The sequence below is a fragment of the Drosophila persimilis genome, unplaced genomic scaffold (genome assembly GCF_003286085.1).
Source record: "Drosophila persimilis strain 14011-0111.01,24,50 unplaced genomic scaffold, DperRS2 tig00000002-arrow-pilon, whole genome shotgun sequence".
NCBI classification, from domain to species: domain Eukaryota; kingdom Metazoa; phylum Arthropoda; class Insecta; order Diptera; family Drosophilidae; genus Drosophila; species Drosophila persimilis.
The window spans coordinates 19,893,051-19,911,212 of NW_020825289.1; the positions used below are offsets into that span (position 1 = coordinate 19,893,051).

The 18,162-nt window shown below is 49.4% G+C and overlaps 1 protein-coding gene across 2 annotated transcripts in view; it reads left to right on the forward strand.

Moving 5' to 3' along the window:
- LOC6600936 (putative GPI-anchored protein pfl2) overlaps window positions 1-17,133 on the forward strand; it is a 29,427-nt gene extending 12,294 nt beyond the window's left edge. Inside the window, exons 1-4 of one of the 2 annotated variants that reach the window (XM_026986425.1) lie at window positions 828-1,085; window positions 2,181-2,304; window positions 12,466-12,584; window positions 14,380-17,133. In XM_026986425.1, coding sequence (XP_026842226.1) covers window positions 1,050-1,085; window positions 2,181-2,304; window positions 12,466-12,584; window positions 14,380-16,473 — 2,373 coding nt within the window. In that variant the 5' untranslated portion in view covers window positions 828-1,049 and the 3' untranslated portion in view covers window positions 16,474-17,133. Of the gene's footprint in view, window positions 1-827; window positions 1,086-2,180; window positions 2,305-12,465; window positions 12,585-14,379 lie in introns of those variants that run through there. The other variant, XM_026986426.1, reaches the window with a different exon arrangement.
- The last annotated feature ends 1,029 nt before the right edge of the window (window positions 17,134-18,162 follow it).

Consider the following 18,162-nt stretch of genomic DNA (forward strand, 5'->3'; position numbering starts at 1 on the left):
GATTAGGTGTACTAATTAGTGGGTCAAACTAATTAGAGGATGTGCGGGACCTGCAATTACCCTTACCCTGCAAGATACCCTTGGATACCCTGTATACATACATAGGATGGGCTTGCCTTTAAAATTCAAATTCCAGCCGCTGCATCGAGCCTCTGTTAACCCGCCTGCTAACAGCAGTCATACAACAGCGACCGACAACAGGTTCGTGCGGCCACAGCTGGTTGGCTCTGTTGGCTCTGTTAGCTCTGTTAGCTCTGTTGGCTCTGCTGTTGTTGAGGCACCTTTTCTCGCATGCTATAAAAATCGCACTGCAGAGCTGCAGGCGGCGGCCAGCAATGGCCGCTACACACACACACACACTCGCACACTCGCACACACGAAAAGTGAGAGACGAAACTTTTGAAACTGTTGTTGCTGGCTGCTAATGTTGCCTCCGCTGTTGCTGCCGCTGCCACCGCTGCTGCTGCTGCTGCTGTTGGCCGTGTGGTAAGGAAGAAAAACACAAAACCAAATATGTCGCACGTTTCGCTTCGGTTTAGTCTCGATAATTCAATCGACGTTCAACGTTGTGTCTGCCCTGTGTGCCCCGCGATAGTGCCGTTACGCGATTACGAATACTCCAGCGAATACCCTCAACGCTCCATGCCCAAATACGTGCCGCAGGGTGCAAAAAAAAAATAAAATACAAATATATACAAAAATTTATTGTCGCAGCGGAAGCGGAAGTACATCGCGTGTGTGTGTGTGTGTGTTCTCTGTGTGTGTGTTTGTGTGCCTCTGCAATGGATTTCATTTTCATTTGCCGCTGCATTCGCCAGTGAAACCGAAACGCGAACAATACTCGCGGTCAGTGGAAATGTGCTCGGGCTAGAGCCGTGTGCCACCGCCTCGTATCGGTCAAGTGAAGCGCGATTACACGGGGATTACCGACGCCCAATGTCATCCCAATCAATTGATCGCCAAGCAGCCACTCACCTATTGAGGCATTAGTTTACTGCTCCCGTCTGGCAGTAAATGGGTTAAAATTATGTACATTAATCGCCGAATGAATGTCGAATCAGTTAGAGAGACTGCTGTTTTTTATTGTGAGTCCAGAGGGCGAGTCCCTTGCCTTTACAGCCCATAAAATAAGGCCCTCAAGGCCCACAGCCTCAATTAGCCAGCCAGGTTGCAAGGCCCTTTTTGGGGAGCCGAGTAGCTCTGCCGAATCTTATCAAGGCGCACACTCTACAAAGTAATGCTATCGCCCACTTCTTCGTCTTGAATTTATGCTCCGTGTAACCTCGTTTCGAGTGCGCGGATCGCGGGGGCGCGGGGCACGGGGCAAAACGCATTATTTTGTAATTATCGACAGAGTTCTAATAAATAAAGCGTCGCCACGCAGGGCCCCCTCACAGAAAGGGTTTCGTTTTCTGTTTCTTTTTGTGGGCTGATGAAATTATGAATGAAGATAAGGTGTGGCACCTATCTGTGGATAGCACACAGATGGATTTTCCCCCGTGAAACTTGAATGAAAATTGAAAACATTTCTTATAGTAAATTCTTTAGTTTTTTTCCGTACATTTCCTACAAAGATAACAAGGCACAAATTCTTGAGAATTTGCTGGGAATTAATGGAAGAAATACGATCTGGCAGTGTCTGCCACGCACGTTCTATATATATATACATATATCGCTAGTAAATCCGGGCTGCCCGATATGATTTACGACCTGACCTGGCACAATAGAATCCCCCACCAAAAAAGGGGGAGGGGGGGGACGGCGAAACTATAAATTCATTAAATCAAATGCCGCGATTATTAATGAATGTAATAATATATCAAAAGAAGACAACGAATCAAACATGATAAATTACCGATTGACAGACGGGGGGGGGGGGGGGGGGGGAGGAGGAGGGGGCGACGGCTACCGATATACGCCGCAGAGAGGGTACAGTGGGCACTCCTCTGAGTGGCAGAGCAAACAACATGTAGGGGGGGAGGGCGGGGGGTATTTGTCGTGACAAGGTGTAAACATTGCTATGCAATTTAGGTTTCAGTTTTTGCCCCATGTATCTGTTAGATACAATAGATAGATAGTGCGATAGCGGAACCCAATATAAATTGTGGCAGGGGGGCCACATCGAGAGGGTAACTCTAACTAATGCCACACTCTCTCTCTCTCTCTCTCTCTACTTCCAGGTGGTGATTTCAGGTGCATTATGTACAGTAGAAGATTACGTAATAATGTCACAGTGTGCACACAACAAAGCCATACACCTAGCTGCGGCAGGAACAGTCTCAGTGACAGACATTTCACAGATACGTAAGTATATAGCAATAAATTTACTACTTAGCCTCCCCCCCACCACCCTTTTGGCTGTATTTTTTGTTTACCGAGACACGTCTCTCGTCTGCAGGAAATGCCCTCACAATTACTTTCTTTACACCAAAATATTTTCACATTTTTGTTATTGTTTCCACACACCCCAGTCCCCCTCCCCCTCCCCCACACACTCTCTTGCCAGCAGCCATGACAAGTGGAATACTTTTTCGGCTGTTGAGCTATTAATAATATCTCCTCGACTGTCACTGGAATGATAATGAAGCAAAGGGTTTAGCCCGGGCATGCCACCCAGTGCCTCCTTCTGATCTTCCCTTAACTTTAAACCTGGAACCCTCTTTTTGTACAAAAAACCTTACCTGCCTTTGCAGCCTAAAATGCGTAATTTATGGCACACAAAAAAAAAAGAGAGAAAAGAAACATGAATTTGCTACGCTTCGGGGCAACTTTCACTCGGCCAGGCTCTGGGCCCAGGACCAGCACGAGCCAGGCAGCCACCCAGCAGGATAAAAGGACGCTGCGGCAGGGGACAAAGGACGAGCCGGGTTCTCGGGGTTCAGCAGAAAATCCTCAACAACAGGTGCAAAAACATAATTCTTTGTTGCGAGTTCCAGCTGGAACTCAAAGCAGCGGAGACACCACTTAAGGCCTAATGTGCGAAAAGTTCTATTGTCGATTTGCACGCCTTATGGGAGAGAGAGACCCTGAGGCGGGGATTATCCTCACCGACAAAACTAAGCTGCGGGTTGCGACTGGACATCACTTGTTTGGGTGGGAATTTCCCAGGGAAATTTATTTATGGCCAGCCCGATCCCGAGTTAGCTGGAAAATAACCAACAAAAAAAGGAGAAGGGCTACCCTTTTGCTAATGAATCTTGACATCTCAATCAAGGGGCGAGGGGGGGGGGGACTTTCACCACCCCAACAGCGGGCATTTTTCCAGTTTTCCACAAACAGAAGCGGGCCTGGCCCACACGTCAATAAATCACTTGATTTAATTTCAGAAGGAGAAAACTGTTGAGGTCGAGGGCGGAGGATTGGGCGGGCTAGGACTCGGGGGCCATAAAACATTTTATGGCTCATCATGTGCGGCAATAAATTTGAGAATGCAATCAGCTGCAGGCTCTACCCCTGTCCCGGCCCCTGCCCCTGCCCCTGCCCTCGCCAGGGCGTTGCCCAATCAACACCTAAACCTAACCCTAAAACCCATGGGATGCGAGGCGGCCATTGCTCATGTAACAAGTAACGAAACCGTTAATTTCTTGATCAAATACAAACGAGGGCTCTCAGAAGCCGCACCGGAGGAGCCGGAGCCGGAGCCGGAGTCGTGTTTGCCTTGTACTTCATTAAAAATGTTTAGCCGTGTGCGGCATCGTAAGGAATGTCTCTATAAACGAGTGCAATCTCTGCCATCGATAAATGCACAGATCACACGTGTGTAATCCTTTTTCCAAGTCCCTCAATGACTCGACCAGCGCCGTGCTGCTTCCCAGACGACGAAGAGGTGCTAATAATGTGGGAAATATTTAGCACCATCATTACAAACATCATTAAAGTATAAATAGATGTGTTTAACACGAGGGAAAGGCAGAAAGGGAGAAACCCCGAAAAATATAATATGGAAAACCGACAGAAAAGTTCGACTTGGAAAGGAAATCAAGCCGTGAAAGAGATTCCAAGAAATAGCACCAGGGTTTGGGATGGGAGTGGGGGGGGAGGGGGTGATCGTCGCGCAGATTCATCAATTAACGCCCCGAAGAGGGCCCCTCTTCAGCTGCAGTCGAAGACGTCAGCAAATAAATGCATTTCCGCTGTCCAGCACAAACAAATTTCCAAGAGACGCCGACAGAGTCAGCAGAAAAACGAGGAAAAATTCCAAAAGAGATTCGATTTGAGTCGATTCTTACCTACCGCGCGACCAGAGCAGGGCAGGGCAGAGGGTAGGGGAGGGGGTTTAGAAAACATGGTCAACAACAAAGCTGAACAAGTGTACCGCTTGCCGATCGTCAGTCGAAACGAGGAACAGGCAGAGACACAGAGAGACAGAGAGAGAGAGAGAGGGAGAGAGAGGGAGATGGGAGACTGAGACTTGGAAAAGTCTCGCCATTGATTTCCACTTAACGCTTCAAAAACTCAAGTGGCCATCATTCGCTGCCAGTCGCTGGCCAAGTTTACAGTTGAGGCCAGCCCCGAAGAAGGGGGAAAAGGTAAAATACGCTTGGCTTTCCAACTCCTCTGAACTCTGTTTCAATATTGTTGTTTCCCACAGTTTCGGGGCCCGCTCGGAAAATATTTAAGCGCCAATTTGATGTAGTTCTCGCTGGCCGTACGGGCCCTGTCGAGTGTCTCATCGAATTTGAATAACAATGCGGCTCGTCTTCAAAGCCCCCCGAGACTTTCTTTCGGCAATGAGCGATGGGAGCAAGGAGCTGCCTGGCTGCCAGCAATTACGCACTTCAACCTACGACCCTTCGCCCCTTCGCCCCTGAAGCCCATAGAAATCAAAAGTTCTTGGAATCTGTTTGCGTGGGAATAAATCTGAGAAGCAGTTGCGTGAATCAATTTGTCACCCTGCCCCCCAGCCCCAGTCCCTGCCCTGTTCTGCTCCTTTTCTTTATCAGTTGAGTCTCTTTGTGGTCATGTTCTAATCAATAAAACCCACCACGGGCGCACAGGGAAGCGGAGTCCAGAGCCCAGCCTCCAGACCCATAACCATAGCACACTCCATGCCGCACACCGTTAAGTTGTGCATTTTACGAGCTCTAGGCCCAGAAACCCATTAAACAAATGCCACGGATAAAACGAAACGCCGCCGATCGAGCGATGATCGGGTGATCGCTGATCGGTGATCGCTGATCGGTGATCGCTGATCGGTGATCACTGGGGCAATAAATTCATCAAACAAATATCGCTATCCGACTGTGATCTTGCCTTATAATCGACATGAATATTAAAAACCACAAAACTATAATCAGTGGCCCCCGAAACACACATATCAATCCGCTCCCGCTCCCCCTCTCTCTCTCCTCGACTGTGGCCCTTTTTCGGGTTCCAGCCATTAACTGGCGGCTGCTGCAGACGGCCTAATGGACCTGATCTTTCGTCACTCCCAAAAAAAAAAAAACCTTTTTTTTGTCCCCCCTCCGCTCGGCTAAGCCGCGGCGATCGATCGTCAGATGCTGATCCCTAAATACCCCTTAAATTGAACTTAATTCCTCTGCGAAGAACCCTTCGAGGCCACGGCCATTGAGTGGCGCGATAGGCTGTCCCTAGATAGGACTGCAGAAGGGTGGAGTAGAAGGTCCTGAAACAAAGCGGAGTACAGAAATTCTCCCAGTTTAAGAGCGCCATCAGATCCATAAATCTATTGTCGTGGAATGTGCTGTTTTCCCCGAATTTCCCCGAGTCTATTTCCAGCATTTTCCTCTCAAATTCTGAGTAGGAAATGCCGCAATCTCTGGCGACTTTTGGCTGCCTGTCATTCCATTGCGGCAGAACGGAAATGCATTCATTTGTCGTGCCGCACAAATAAATCAATTGATTTGCCAGCCCAGCTCCCTCTCCCTTCTGACGCCACTTTCCAATTACGTAAACTCCCAGAGAGGGGGCGGGGGGGGGGGGACAGAGGGGCACCATCGCGTGCAGCTATGCAAATGTCGGACGGGTCCTGCAGTCTGTGTATATCGCATCGACTCGTCTTACTACCGTTTAATGAGCTTATGATGAGGCGACGGCCCTGCCTCATGCCCCTGCCCCTGCCCCATGCCCCCCTCGCATGACTCAAGCGGCAATTTCTACCCACCCCCCCGCCTTTTGGCATTTCGGGGCATGCAAATGGAGCTTTTAATCATAAAATACCTGTGTATTTTGGGCAGTTGTTAATGGCAGGAGGCGGTTCGGGGTTGCCTTGCGTGTCTCCGGCTTGTTCCAAGAGCGGCACGCAATCCCCAGGCCCCAGGCCCCAGCCCCCAGCCCCCTGCCCCCGTCTGGGGCATCCAAGTATCTGTTAGATGACAATGCGTGCCTGCCGACACCTTGCCAGCGACTCGTACATTTGTAGTGCTGGTAATTGCGGAGGGTAATGGGTGGATGGGTGGACGGGGAGTGTGCATTCAATTGGCACTTCATTTGTGGTCTAACATAGCCATGAACATAGCCTGCCCCTACCTGATAGAGGGACGCTTCTTAGCGGCTTATTAAAGGGCTGCCACAGCCGCCGCCCCAAAGATCTTTTTGGCCACATAAAACATAATGAAGACCTCCAAAAAAGGTCTTAGGACATTGACTTTCAGGCGCGGAAGATTAGGGCAAATTATGAAAGCCAAAAGGAGGCAGGAATGAAGCCAAAACAGCAGAGAAGCAGATGGAAACAAATCAGGTTTATTTTCCACAGAATCGAACTGAAATTTGCTCAAAAGTAGAAGATCTAAGTGGTGCCCCGGTCTGTGGGCCCTGTTTTATGAGCACTTTACACCTGAAGCCTTAATTAAGGCGGAAGCAGGGACGACCAGCAATGTCACTCAATGTCAGAGAGAGAGAGAGGGAGACAGGGCCAAGATGGATGGCCAAGAGCAGGACCAGCGAGGGCCCCGGGCAGGCCAGGGCAGGGCAGGGCAGGGCAGGGCAGGGGCACTGGAAAACAAACAAACAAATGCTAAAGGCGAAATAATGACGCGCGAAAAAACAATAAAACAAAAGGAACAAAACAGAAATGACAGACAATAAAAGTAGGGAACGGAGTCCAGCCGGCACTTGGCACCTACGAAAGATCCTGGTGGCCACACACACACGCACGCACACAGTCGTAGGCCAAGCGGACAAGGACATGACGTTTTTATTATGCTCTCCATGTCTGACTTTTGCTCTGGGCCAAAAAACAGACGGCGCCCTGCATAGATCATAGGAAGGTCCTAAACTTTTGTTTTACGGCCCACGAGCCGAAGGGGCGAGCGTAAATCAAGAGCTGCCCCCTCGGGCAGGAAGGTGGGATGCCTCGGTCATTTCAGTTAATGAATGGCATCATTAAAGGCCCAGAGCAGGCCCCGGCCCCGGCCCAGTCCTTTTTTTTTCGTGTTGCTCTAAGGATAATTGTGTTGTAAGTGGCAGAGTCACGCCCCGTCGATCCGTTGGGTGGTCCCCTCTCGAGATCTAGGAATTCATGGGAATTCCCTTTCCCAAAAACCCAACACCAATCCCTTGAGCCTTTCCATTCCAAAAGTGAACGGAGATCCCATTATAGCACAAAATTTGCTGCAAAATTAATTCGCGATATTTATGCACGGACAGCGGCGACTGGACACCGGGCAAAAGTGTCCATAAACATGGCTTTATCTTCGTGTTAAACCATTAGTTGACTAATTTCTGCGCCCACGCGAGACTTCCTTCGGAGGAGAATTACGATGATTGGCCAATCGATGGGGATATTAACACCTGTCGCCGTAAATCTCTGGCCAACTATATCTTAATTTATAGTGAAGTAATCAATGGTTTTGCGAGTGTATCCCTGCCCCTGCCCCCACCTACCCAGAGTGCCAGATGGATGGTTGGAAAATGTTGAGAAAAATATGAGAAACCAAGGGGAGAAACAATCCAAATTGTCACAATAACTCCGCGAGTTACGATCAAAAGGAAGCCAGCTAAATTTTACGGCCTACCACTGTTGCAACGTGCAACCGAAAGGCGTAAACAAGTGTCTCGGGGAGGGGAGGGGGGCCTAGGGGGCAAATTTATGCGCCCGGGTTGACAATTTTGTTGTTGTTGTTGTTGCTGGAGGCGCATGTGCATATATTTTTGGATTTTCTTTCGATTTACCTGTTGGCGCATTAGCGGGGCCATTTCAAGTTGGCTAACACGCAGTTTAAACGGCCTGTAAGTGACTACGTTTGCACTTAATTAATAAAAAGTATATCCAGTGCCACACTCGGACTTTGTTGCACATGTTGCAACTGGGGCTGGGACTGGGGACTGGGACTGGGACTGGGGCTGAGACTGGGACTGGGGCTGGGTCTCGATTCCACTTGATTTGACTTGACTTCGATCTGAGTTTGTGGGGTTTTGGCCAACGTCCTTGCTCAGATAAAACCGCAATTAGTGTAGTTCCCAGTGATATATGGCGGCCCCTCGCACCAGCCGGGTACTCGTATTTATTTATTATAATAAATCGCCAGCGAGTGCTGCTCTCCTCTGGCTTTGGCTTAACTTAATTAAATGCCAGTTTCAATTTATTTTCCTTGGCATCCCTCCACTCCTCGCCCCTGGCCGCTGGCACAACAATGAAAGCGAAACCGCAACAACAGTTACGACTAAATAAACAAAAGGCGGGCTTAAACCAGCTCGAAGGCCGACCTGGGGGATACACTGCCCACGAATGGGGCACAGTCGCCCCTCGAAAGGGTATCCGCCTGGAGGCAGCAGTCGGCAGCAGCAGCAATCAACTGTAAATAACCCCAGCAGGCTGCGTGTGTGGTCCGCCCGGCAGCACTTTGTTTTCCTTTCGTTGGACCGGCGGTGGCATTGCTCTTGTCATCGATACTGCACCGCAGGCTCTTGCATGCAAAACTTATCGCATGGGATATGTGTATGCGATTCCCGACGATATCGCAGCGATTCCTCCAGATCTAACCACGAATGTGATGCCACTCTTCGTTTATGAAATATCTCTTCATTTTGTGGGTTCTTTAACCACCTGGGAATGGAGCAATAATTTCGTATTCGTATTTCGGTTCCTTCACTTTTTGATGGCTATTTTTAATCACATTTATCAGAAATTCTTTTTCCATAATTTTAATGGCTTTCTCTTGATTTGGTGAACCACAAAATTCAATCGGACTCAAACATAAATTATAAACAAATAAAAGACGCACACAGACGTCTGGGTGTGGGTCTGGGTCTGGTTCGAGTGTGACCCAGAAATGAGGGGGAAACGATGACTCCAATAAAAGCAGAGATTTTTCTTTTTCTTTTCTTTCTCCCAAGTGTCGGTGGCAGCCACCCACATGAAGTGCTGGCCCCTGCCCCGCCATTGTGGGGGCGACAAATCGTGCGCTAATTAACTCATTGACACTGTGGCCTCGACTCCTCTGCCCCACCGAAGCGATGCCCTGCCAGGGGAGTGGCGTCAGTGGAAGAATCGTGCGTAAAGCCCGAGTACGCTCCACATTAAATGGCGCTAATTTGGTGGCATTCGAAGGGGAATTGAAGTTGAAGTTGGTCTGCGGGCTGGGGGGCCGGGGGGCTGGGGGCTGGGGGCTGGGCGTGCCCATGCAATTAGCATTAGTGCAGTTCAAATTGGAGTTGCTGTTGGGCTGTTGCTGGGGCAGGCCAGAGAGGCCTGATAAATGAATGGCAACACAGACGGGGGGGGGGGTACGGTGGACGGGGCATGGTGCATTCAAGTTGCCTCAAGTTGAAGTTTGTTTTCCTTTCGCCCAGCTTGGTCTCTCGGCTTACAAAACAAACCGAACCGAAATGCTGGCACCGAGCAAATAAAACGGTTTTTCTTCCAGGAAACGTGACAAAACGGCCATAAGCGAGGAGTGCAACTTGCAACGATAGCCAGCCGATGGCGATGGCGATGGCGATGGCGATGCCGATAGTTGCAGCTTGTGACAAATCGTAGAGCAGAATGTTTATTGTGACTGTGGCCGAGGGTGCGAAAAGGCCCCCCCCCCCCCCCCCATCGCAGGGCAAACGTAATCTAAGACGCCTCGGAGTGGAGTCGTCAGCGGAAAGGTTCCGTTCCGGGAAGGCAGTCGCTGCCTCAGACAACATTCCAGGAACGAGAGAGACCGGCAGGTCAATGGACTGCCCAGTCCATGCCCAAGGATAATATTCCCCCCCCCCCCCCCCCCTAGAAGCGCTGCCCCAGCCCTCCCAAAGCGAGTGAAAGTATGAGCCAAGCTGTGTGGGGGGGGGGGCTATCATAGAGATCGATAAGCAGAGATTTATGCTTATCACAGGCCCCCAGGCAACGCCCACCAATCGAATGGAGATGCAGGCATGGGGGGGGAACCTGATTGGGGGGTGGGGGGGTTGACCATCTCCATGTGGATCGTAAAATGTGTCGCTGTCGTTGTTGTTTCTCGAGGGTATTTCGTACATGTGCCGCAATTACGTGGCACGACTCCGCGGATGGTATTTTATTTTATTTTATTTTATTTGGATTTTCGGTTTTTTGGTTTTTGTTCATGCTGTGCAGTTTAGCATTTTATGATTTTTTAATTTTATGTTGATGAAGCTCATTGCTTGCATATTTGATTAGCATTTGGCTGTTTGTTGTGTTTTCCGTACTCCACCGGGCTCCACCCCGCTCCCCCTTGGAGTCTTGGATCATGTTGATGGGCTTGTTTCATGCTTTTGACAATATACATCAAGATATGTGTTGGTTTTATGGCCTGGCACAGCTGGAGGCCCTCCGAGGCCTCCGAGGGGGGATATTCGCAAAAGGGACCATCGTGGTCTTCTGGCTTTCTGTCAATGACTGCCCTAAATACCCGCTTCGAATGGGCACCACTTGGAATTCCATCTCCGGCCCAGAAACTGGGGATGTAAATCACGCCTCCATAAAGAGCATCGATAGCATCTATTGCCTCGGGCCTCGGCCCTCAGCGCCTCAACGCCGAAACGCCGAAACGAATACGATCCGATCCGATCCGATAGGAACATTCCATTCGACCATGACTAATAACTTAATTAGAAACCCCGGCCAAGACGGAAAGACTTGACTTTTAATAACTTGCGGCAAAAATGCGACCCAATCGAAGCTTTTTATGGACTGAAAAACAAACCCCAAAAGCGAAGATCCATAAAAATTCCAGAGCCTAAAATGCATTTGATGGGCTTTTTTCTCTCTCTGAGAAAAGTTTTCGAAACGAAATGTTTAGATTTTAAAAATAAACATTTTGGCTTTTTCCCCCCGGAAAAGATGTTTGGAGCGTGGAGGGGGGGGGCCCTTTCAATGTCAAAGTCGGGGGGAGGGGAGGGCTGTAGAATCGTAATCGAGTTCTGCGATGATCTAATGGGAGCCGCAAAGACCGCAAATGGCAGAGCAGTACCGTTGCCCATCGCGATTGGACCTGTACTTCCTGCTCCCATCGTGGGCCGTAGACCCCATAGGGGGGGGGGATAGAGGGGGATAAACAAACAGAAGACTGAAGGGGGAGAGGCGGGGAAGTGCACTCACAAGTGCAAACTCGCTGAGAGTGCTCCATGCAGCACTCCATGCTGCACCACTCCGCTGTCATGTGTCGCCAAACTAATGAAATCAATAAGCTGTCGCAGCGGCAGAGCCGGGGGCAGCGGCAGAGCCAGAGGGCGCATGAATCACGGGCAGGCAACAAAAGGAGCTGCCTGGAGGAGCCAGCCTGGGGCACCACAAGTGGCTGCCACCGGCGGCCAAAGGTGTGAAGCACAAAGTCACTCAAGCCCTCAGCCCTCGGGCCGGGCTTATGAAATATGAGAGCTTCCAGCAGATCCATGCCCCATGCCCCAAGCACAGACCCCATGTTTTGCCAAGAATTTCTGTGCATAAATTTAATTACTGGCAGAAGGCAGGCAGACGACGGAGGGCGGCAGACAGACGGCCAGCGACAGACGGCCAGCGACAGACGACGATGACTGAGGAGACGACTGAGACTCTGGGCTGAACCCAGAGTCACCTATCAATCTAACTCGAGTGGCTTTTCTCTTCATGTTGCCTTTTTCTCTGGCTTTTCAAGTGCTTTACTTATTAGTGACTTTTGTGGCCGGCCCAGCCCTGCCTCCGCCTCCGCCTCCTCTGCCTGCCTGCCTCCGCCCTGCCCTGCCCTGCCCTGCCCTGAAGTTCAATAGCCTGGCGAGGCCATGCCGAGCCGTAGATATGTACAATACACTCGTACTCGTACTCGTACTCGCACCGGGCATGGATGCCCTGCACTGCACTGGATTTACTTTGTTGTTGCTGGTTTATAAATAGCGGCGAGAGAGGCGCACCTTGGCGCTACTTGGGGCATTTGCCTCCCCATTTTGGGCAATGCTTTTTGGGAAATCTTCGATGCGAACCTTTTGGCCCGCTTAAACGCTGATGTTTGCCTTTAATTAACCATGTTTTAGCCAGCCAAATATTGACAAATCTTTAATCGTTTGTGGTTTACTTCCTTTTTACAGAAAATATAACGATAGTCGGCCTCCCGGATTATGTGAACAACGAATTCAAAATAGCACTGTACGCAAAAGAAACCCAAAGGTATTTGTGTTTCAACGACAATTGGAGATTAGTTGGCATGGTGAGTACACAGATTGACCTTCGACCTCACGCCGCGATCGAGTGATCCGACGTGGATGATGATTCCCTGACTCAGCCCTTGGGGTACATCCCCCAGATAGCGATAAGATCAAAAGGAATTCCACGATAGATAATGTCTATGGGGGGGTGGGGAGGGGTGGAGGGGGCTGTCTCTTGTGCAAGCAAATTGCCCGCAATGGCCATAATCATATTTGTTTTGTCTCTTTATAGCCAAGGCCCGCTGCAACAATTTTGATTGCAACGCAGATCCCCCCCCCCCCCCCCCCCCCCCCCACTGCCCCTCCCCCCATCACGATCTGTTTTTATGCAAACTAACTGTGCAAACACTATAATTTATGACATGTTCCACATAATGGTTTTATGCAAACGATATAACAATGCTCTCTCGAGCGATTTAGCCAAATTGGATACACAATACCGTACACATGGCCAGGGGAGATCGGGTCCGGGTCCGGGTCGGAGTCCGAGTCCAAGTCGGAGGCAAGATCACTGCTCGAATTTGTCCGATACACTCGTAAACCTGTTGCCACCGCCGCTGCTTCGGCTGCTGCACCAATTCTGTCAGGCAGAGTAAACAAAATATTTATTACAATATTTTTTGGTAATTTCAAAATTCGAAACAATTTCATATGCAATTACGGGGCACAATTTGGCACAGTTTTTGGCTGGTATGCACCCAGCTGGGGGCACGCTCGCGTGCGTGCAGCCCCAAAACCGCAACTGGAACTGAAAGATTCGGGAGGAAATCGAACAATCGAACAATTTTCGAGACATTGTAACACTTTTGTGCCAGCCGGCATTGAAAGCCACTCGTAAAGATAGATAGATAGATAGATAGATAGATAGATACGTCCAATCAATCAATCCAATGCCCTGCCCCATGCTGTAATGGCGAAAACATTTCAATGTCCTTTGCCACTCGGTACAGTTAGCTCTGGACAAACAATGGAATAGAACCCCTAAGGTCAGAGCCCCGGCACTTGTCATTCGATTGCGATTATGACCGCAAATCTATGCCGAGTTATTGTGCAAATAATAGCCGCGATTTAAGCACACATATTAACACTTTATGGAGCTCTAACGAGCATTTGTCGGGGAAGGTCAATGTGTGGCACCGCACCTGAGTCAGCGATTCGATCCGATCCCCTCTCGAAATAGAACAATCGTTGTGTTTACCCAACACAAGAGACACTCTGCTATTCTCGGCTCTAGATCACTCGACTCGAGATGGTGAGAAGCTACTCAAAAATAGCAATTAAACGCCATAAATATTCGGCGTGCAAACAGAGGGAGCCATCGCTAAATATGGCACAAGCCTTGATTGCTTGGGAACGGATCGGCTGCCATCTGCGTCGTTTGCCACATCGAATCGCCGGATCAGATGGGATCAGATGGGACTGCTGATAGTGGCACAGCCACCTGAATCGTTGGGTGGGCTGTCGACCGTGGGTTACCCTAACTTCCAGCCAAAAGGGTTCCCCAAACACCTCTAGGCTCAGCCGAGTCTACCCTCGCCGGCTTCTCGGCTCCACAGGGTATGCAAGACATCCAAGTCGAAAGCCGCGTTTCATTCGGCTGTCGTTTTGAGATCTCAAGTGTTTTATAAATAAACAGCAAGCAGCTCCCCCCCCACCCTGATGTCGCTGTCATCAGGGCTGTCGATGCTCCTCCGCATTTCGGCTCATAAATCGCAACTGAAGAGTGCGGAAGTTGTGTGATCTCTGTTGAATCTCTACTGTATTGTATTGTATATCTGTTCGTTTGTTCCGTTGCAGAGGGAACTGCGCGATACCTGCTACTTCAACGAGACGATCGTGCACGGTTATTTCGTGTTCCGGTCCGTTGTCGACCTGCAGCGCCGTGTCGGGTTCACGCACCGAGGTAAGCCCGTGGGACCCAAGAAGACCGTCAACGATGCCTGCTACATGTTCAACAAGATCGATGCCGAGCAGTTTTTCCATCAGCACACGTTACCAAAATGGCGCGAGATGGCCGCCAGCCAGATGATGGCCAGCAATGGGAATGGCAGCAGTAATGGCCGCAAGCCGTTGCCACTGCCACTGCCGTCGCGCAGCAACAAAAACAATCGCCACAAATCGAATAACCAAAATCAAAAGTTGCTGCCGCAACAGGAGCATCATGGCCATAATAATAATAACAGTAACATTATTATTAACAATAGTAGTAATAGTCTAAGTAGCACTAACAAAAGGAGATTAGCATTAAATCGACAGAAGCAGCAGCAGCAGAAGCAGCAGCAGCAGCAGCAACATCAGGTGCGACACCATCACAATGATCCTTCGCTGCTGGCCAGGCGGCAGCAGCACGACAAGAAGCAGAAGCGACGACGCAAGGAGCAGTTGCAACAACGAGTCACAGCTAGTCCAACGAAACGAATGACTGCAGCAGCCACAGCAGCTGCCACCACGGCAGCAACATCGACATCCACATCCGCATCCGCATCCGCAACGACCACTGCAACCAAATGGTCAACAGCCACACTGTCCATCAAGCGCAAGGGGAGACGAAGAAAGGGCAAGCCGAAGGCCAAGCCGCCGCCAGTCACGGCTGCCACATTAACATCTTCCGACGACTCCCTCTACAGTAGCAGCAGCAGCAGCAGCAGCAGCAGCAGCGGCAGCAGCAGCGGCAGCGGCATGGGCTACGAGGATCCCTACAATGCCAGCAGCACTAGCATCACTACCTTGGAGCCCTGGCCCACCTGGTCCACCATTGATAGCTTTACGCCAGATGTTGCGGGTGTAAGTAGCAGCAGCAGCAGCAGCAGCACAACTGCAACATCAGACGACAGTATTAGCAGCAGCAGCAGCAGCAGCAACTACGATGCCTGGTCCACATTCATCACGGAGCTGGAGAGCGAGGCCTCCTCGGCCACCACCACCACGACAGAGATGAGCGGCAACGACACCGAGCTGCTGCTGCAGTACGAGGCAGAGCTGGTGGAAGACGCGGAGACAGTGTCCACGACGGACTATGAAACCAAAGGAACATCGGCGGCAACAGCGGCAACGGCAGCCACAACTACCTCGACAGCGGGCACCCAGCTGGTGATAGAGCAGACGCCGCTGCAGCAGGAGCTGGCCAGAGCAGCGTCGGCCACAACGGCAGCCACCACCACTCTCGCCAGCCAGACTGATCTTGCACCGAGCACGCATAAGCTGAGCAGGCATCGTGGCGGTGGCGGTGGCGGTGGCAGCAAGGAGAACCACAGGCAGTGGCTGCAGGGCGACAATAAGTTGCAGCAGCAGCACAAGCTCCTGCTGCCACTGCAGCCGCCGACAGGCAGCACGCGAGTACCTTCCGCGACGACGCCCAGGAGGAGACTCTCCGCATCCACAACCACAACCACTGTGGAGAGGATGACGGCAACGCCGCCTCAGCAGCATGGCCTCATAGACAAGATTTTCAGCGTGTACAAGAACATCAATAGCCACCTGAACAACACCCTCACCGAGGCCTCGCCGACAGTCGACACCAGTCGAGGGGGGACCGTCACGGCGGCGACCACCAGCACCACCAAGAAGTCCCTGCGCAAGTCCACCCAGAAGCTGATGGCCACGCCCTACCACCAGCTGACCTACGTGCGCAACGAGGCGGGGGACATCGACATCGACAACCTGGACAATATCAGCGTCTATCCCGATCTCTTCGAAGGGGAGCTGGACGTCAGCGACAGCGGCAACGGCAACGGCAACGGCTCCACCAGCAACAGCCGCCTCACCTTCGTCAGCGGGTACCTGGCCACCTCGCCCACGTCCGTGCTGCCCGAGTCGATACGGATCGCCAAGATCAAGATCAACAACGAGCGCCGACGCCTGCAGCTGCACAGCCAGCGGAGGTTCGCGTAGTATCATCATTTTGGAGATTAGAGATTGGATTGCACTCAGAACAGTTTTCGAATGAATTAAGGCACGATTAAAAAACAAACAACAAATTATGGATGAATAAACTGCAATTTATAATGAACTGATACATATATATACAGCAATCGATACTCGTATGGGCCTATACGGAGTTGCTTACTGTTCAGTACCTCAGCTCAGACAGAAGTTTGCACTTGCACGCCTTAAAGCACACTACAGAAGCGGAAGCGGAAGCGAAGAAGACCAGGAAGACCATTACTCAGGCCATACATCATCCAATGGAGTACAGAGTACAGAGTACAGTGGACGGCGGACGGCGGAGGGCGGAGGGCCGAATGGAAAGAACTCGCAGAACTGCTACATAGTTATAAATGAAAAGACAATAAGATTTTTATTTACGAGTATGTGCTATATAAGCTAACGAAACGAAACGAAACGAAATGAAACGATGAGGAGAGCCGTAGCGATAGCAATAACGATAACGATAACGATAGCGATAGCGATAATCGATGATTGATTGATGTTTCAAAATTAACTGCAAAAAACAAACTGTTGAAATGGAAATTGAAATTGCATTTGCTTGCAGCTGACCTTTGGTTACTAAATCAATTAAATTTATTAGCAATGAGAATTAATACAAGCAAATGCTAAACAAAAATCGATAAATATATATATAAATATATGCATATATTTTCAAAATTTTATAACGAAACGAAAACCAATTGCAATTAGAAAACAAATAACAAATTTAACGAAAAGCAAAAACCCATGAAGACGTTTTTTAAATTCATACGCAAGCAGAAACTAAGAATCGATAACGATAGCGATAGCGATAACGATAGCGTGAGCAAGGTCGCACAGAAAAACACTTCCGATAACAAACAAAAAAATAACGTTTAGAAAGCAATAAATCAATATTAAAGAATTTTACTAGGCACCCAGCGAAACGAATTTGGACAGATCTATGGGGGGTTGTGGGGGGGGGGGCTCCATTCAGAATAAACCGAATTTTTTAATCAAATGCAGAAAGTTGTTGAAATTGTCAGAGGGGAGGGCATACTGTATGTAATGAGAGCGAAGGGGGGTGGGAGGTGGGCGAACGAACCTAGATCAATGGAACATTTTAAGGAACTGCACGAGAGACACCAAAATTCACACTGAATAAGCCACGTTATATTTATTAACTGAATATGAAACTAAAACTAAAACTAAAGCTAAGCAAATCGAATCAAAATAGCAACAAAACAGACAGAACAGCTGCTTTTCTACATACAGACGCAAACACATGCACATATACACACACATACATATACGTATATAAAGCTATATATATATGAAGACGAAAATGGAAAAATGATGAGCGAAAATTGTTTCTCGTATATTTATATTATAATATTTAAAGTAAATAGTTCAAACAAATTAGCAAACCAAATATGCGAAATTCAAACAAATCTGCGGAAAGGAGTCAAGTAAAAGCGAAACAAAAAAAACTGAAGCATCAAGTTTATACTCGATATATATGAATGTAAAAAGGAGGAAGCCCCACAAACAAATACAAAAACAAAAACAAAAACACGAAGAAGTTAAAGCAAACTGCTTAGGTGAAAATTTAATTAGTGTGTACTTAAGACAAGAAGCCCATTTAACGATTGACCGATTGAGCGATTGAGCGAT